At 36.9% G+C, this 4,629-nt stretch overlaps 1 protein-coding gene across 1 annotated transcript in view; it reads right to left on the bottom strand.

Moving 5' to 3' along the window:
• The window catches only part of TTC21B (tetratricopeptide repeat domain 21B), a 72,449-nt gene that overhangs the window by 11,067 nt on the left and 56,753 nt on the right, over positions 1–4,629 (bottom strand). The window contains 2 exon segments of the mRNA XM_023730497.1: positions 429–653; positions 4,437–4,629. The exon segment at positions 4,437–4,629 is cut by the window's right edge and continues 3 nt beyond it. Coding sequence (XP_023586265.1) covers positions 429–653; positions 4,437–4,629 — 418 coding nt within the window.

The following is a 4,629-nucleotide window of genomic DNA, read 5'->3' as shown; positions in this document are numbered from 1 at the left end:
TCCCGCACAAAATATCTTATGCATAGTGTAGTCTAATAATGTGGAAATGACATGCAGCTGCAGTAAATTCACCAAGAGTATTTCTTAAAAAGAGGGACAGACGTCTGCAATTAATGTTCTTCTACAATTTTCATTAGTTCTGGAATGAGATGGATAATCACAGGCAAACGCTTAACATTCCAAGAACACTTTAAGTAGGGCATCACCACAGCTGAAACTTGAAAGTTGCATAAATCATTTTTCCTTTACTTTCAAGGGCAGATGGCTTCTTTCTCATTATAAATGTTTATTTCCTGATTGTATAAGAGAAATCTAATTTAAAAAATACACAGGAATCCTTGGAAATGGATCAACACTCTGTAACAGTCTATTATAAAAAGCCTATACAACAAAGGCTAAAAATTATTTTTTACTCTTCAATCACTTACCCTATTATGACGCAGGCACCGTTTTAATAGCTCCTCTGCCATGTCATATTTTGCTGATTGAATATAAATATCAGCTAGTAGCAGCCAACTCTTCTCAAACTCCTCAGCATCAATAGGATTCCAACTCATTTTTGCAATCCGCTTCAGCTGGTTTCTGGCTCTTGGAGTTTGTTTCAAGATCATATAAGCTGTTGCCATTCCCAAAAGTGCTGGAATATGATCTTTCTGTAAGAAAACAAAACTTCATACTCCCAGATACACAAACATTTAAATGTTCTATGTTTAAAAGGAAAAACATGTGGATAGTAGCAAGCACTACACGATATAAGCACTGGCCTAGGAATGCTGTTTCTGGTTCCATCACAGGTTACTGGGACTCTGGTACTATGAAACTATGGTACAGAGTATTGTGACTACTGCATGGTAGAGATAATTCAATAACTATGCAGATGTCATAACCATACAATTCCAGACCATCAGTCTAACCCAACCGTTAATGAGACTGAGTGGCTGCTTTGATTTTGTGCAAAAACAGACAAAAATATATTTCAGAATAATCCTTATTGACCAGTTTGTGCTTGAGAGTCATTTTGGCTCCTTAGTTCTTTCACCTGTCAAATGGGAATAATAACAAACAGAATTATTTACCTGTAAATGATAATGATACTACTTATCCATATTGACTTCTATCACTTTTTTCCTCCCTTCTCCTTTTTGATTCAAAGAGCCTCTTCTCCCAATAAACTTTGACTAATGAAACGTTATAGGGAAGGCATGTAATTAATTAATCACTTGGAAATCATATGAAATAAACTCATGCCTTGAAGTATGCTTTTAGATATGCAACTTCCTGTTAGTGTCTATAAAACATGATGTTCTTTTAGAACAGAGTTCTAGGTCAGAAAATGTCAGCAACAAGCTAACAAGAGTCGTTGTACAATAGAAGCTACTTGCTATCTGTCAAGAAAACTAACTTACCTAAGCAATAACGTGTATGGTCCTCATAAAGCTAGGGTGCTTCTTAAAGTTTAGCAGAGGGTCTGGGATGCTTTTATAAAGAGGAAGCATTATTTAAAATACAAATAAAAGATGAGGAACTGACTGAGAAGTCATAATATCACAACAATAATAAAAGTACCCTGTAGGACAGCAACTGTGGGTAACTAATATCACAAGGGAAGGTGGAATGTAAAATGTTCAGTGTCCAACACTGATCATGGTTGGGTGTCAGAAAAGACCCTGGAATAGAGGACAATTCATTAGAGCTTGATGAAAACAGCTTTTAGGAATATAAAATTTCCTTGGCTCTAACTACATGCTTATCAGTAGTCTTCTAATGTACAATTTGTTTTCCTAAGTAAGGTATGGTAAAAACGTTTCATTTGAGTTCCAAAACCAATCAACTGGTAGTAGTTATCAGGAGCACTGTGTTGAGAATTTTAAAAACGTGTGGAATGTTATCAGTTAAAGAAGTCCGATAGGGCTAGAAGGGGAAACAAGATAGAGGCTTATTATGTAATTGTCAGGCAAGTTCCAAGATGGCCTAAGAAGAGAAGAGTCCTTTGAAAATGTCTCACATTTATTCACATATTAAAAACATCCCACACTATACATATAAAAAACAAGCTCTCTAAATTTAAAACCACATACCTTGAGTTTGATTAGAATAAATCCATTCCTCACAGCTTGATGACTCCTGACTCAATTAAAGAAGTTTCTAAAATTTGCATACTTGAGTTCTAACCCATGTGCATTAGACCCATGATGTCTTTTCTAGTGCAGACATCCAAAAACGTTCAGCCAGCTATCCTCTCTCAGTCTTTCGCTCTCGGTTACTCTAAACTGCAATCATTTTAGACCACAAAGGACAAGATTTATATGAGGACAATATATGTATATCGTAAACAATACCATTTCCTCCCATGACTTACTGTCATATGCCTTTTTTTCAATCAATGTGAATCTCTCATAGTGCTGTGAATATACCCTATGCTTTCCTGTCTCCCTGCCTTTCATATTTTCCCTTTACCTAGAGTGAGCTTTCTCCATCTTTCCCCGTGAAAACAGTTTGCCCTGGTTCTTCTTAAATCATACTTTCTCTACAAAAGAGTCTACCTATTCTCCTTATATTGTCTTCTACAGCACTTTTATCTGCAACGTTAGGATAGAATATATTTTGCTTTGTATTACTGTCAGTGTACTTGTCTCATCTTCTAGAGACTAAGATAAACTTGAAGAAAGGGACTATACGTGGTCTATCTTTATGACTTCTCCACTGTGTTCCGCCCCAACTGGCACCTAACAACAACAAACGTGAGTCAAAAAAAAAAGGCAAGATAACATTTAGTGTTTACGAAAGTTCAGCTCATGCATGAGTTTGTAGATAATGAATAATCTGGTTAATAGAACAGATCTGAGGATAGTATTATTACTAGTCACAAATGTAAGAATGATAAAAAAATAATGCAGTCCCATCAACACAGAAAACTGGTGTAGTTTTTCTAGGCAACAATTGTAATGTAACTCACTGCTTCTGGCTTTCTCTCTAATTTCACAGTAGGAACAACAGGTTTGTTCAAAATAAACTCTCTCATTGTTACGTGACAGAATGCCACTTCACAACATTCAGTAGCTGTGACACTTCAGCTGAAACTGTGCTTCATCATATTCTTACAGATCTTCTTACATATGATTGACCTACTGCTGTTCTCTGTTCATTCAGCAGCTGTTATCCATCTTCCACACATATCCAATTCAGCAGAGCACACCCCTGAGAACATTGCTCCAATGTCTGCAGAAGGGCTCTGCTCTAGGTATTACTGCTGTTGATGTTACCTTGCTGTTTTATACTAGGGGAGGCTCAGGGATAATAACGCTGCCACCTAGAATACTTGCACCCAGATGGCAACAGGAGTTGTGGTCTCCCAATTTCCTCAGCATCTGAATCTCCTCCAGGGTCCCGGGACTCCCTTTCAGGGAAAGAGAGGGTCACTGTAGGAGAGTTGCAGTAGTTTGTTGTTATAACGTGACTTTAGGATCACAAGAAAACACAGCAAAATTCTGCGTATTCTCTGAGAGACATAAAATGATGAGTTTTTGGTGGCCTAAGATATTGTAGAGTGGAAGAACAAACATACAATCCAATGAGCATGCTCAGAACTAGCTACTGCCAACCACTGATGGAGTAGGTACCTGGAATTCCTTTCTTAACATCATGTAATTGACGAAATATAGCACTGTGTGGGGAAGGAAAAATGCAACACCCAGAGAACGAAAAGGGAGGTGGTTGTGAGTGGGGTGAAAAGAGTAAGATTCTTATCAGAATAATGATAAAAAAGGGTAAGTTTTCATTTTAGATTGCTGGAGGTTATTTCAATGTTGCTAAATAACAGCATCATTATTTTTATGTCTGAATTGTAAGTCTGTCAGTATTGATCTCATTTAGCTGAGCTGGAAAAATTCCAAGTTGACATAAGTGAAAAGGTGAGATAGTAAGATAGCTAGATTTTTGACCTAGTAAGTTAATCTAGGTTATATTTACAACATAGAAATTCTCCAGGGAATAAAGCAGTTCCCTTGAGAGTTAACTTATACCTTTCTGAAGAATCCCCTTTCTCAAGAATCCAGCATTCCAACAGAGATAAATATATCAAAAATGTATCAAAAGAGTAAAAGTGTCTCTTCTGGAAACAAAGGTACATTGTGTAAAACTATGTCAAATCATGTGTCTAATTTTTAATAATAATTAAGACAATTTTCAGAAAATATGTATCCGTTGCCATCTAGTCGATTCCGACTCATAGCAACCCTACAGGACAGAGTAGAAATGCCCCATAGTTTCCAAGGAGCGCCTGCTGGATTTGAACTGCCGATCTTTTGGTTAGGAGCTATAGCACTTAACCACTATACCATCAGGGTTTCCAGAAAATACACAGCTAATCAAAATATATATATTTCTATACTACCAAGGAAAGAGAATATACTCAGTTGAAAAGAAAATCTACTAACCTCAGATGTGGCTATTTCGGTGAAGGTATTTAATGCTTGCTCAACATTTGATTTTTGCTTGGTAGCCACTAGGCAATAGTTTTCCATTATGCGAAGCTGGACATGACCCTGAACAGTCTGAGGTTTTAGTTCCTTGAGGAGTTTTTCTGCTGTTCTCACTGCTAATTGTACAGACTCTTGCTTCTCAGTCGAA

Source organism: Trichechus manatus, unplaced genomic scaffold (assembly GCF_000243295.1).
Source record: "Trichechus manatus latirostris isolate Lorelei unplaced genomic scaffold, TriManLat1.0 scaffold00037, whole genome shotgun sequence".
Lineage (NCBI taxonomy): Eukaryota > Metazoa > Chordata > Mammalia > Sirenia > Trichechidae > Trichechus > Trichechus manatus.
Note: the sequence above shows the minus strand (reverse complement) of the source record. Positions and strands in the feature narration are given on the sequence as shown.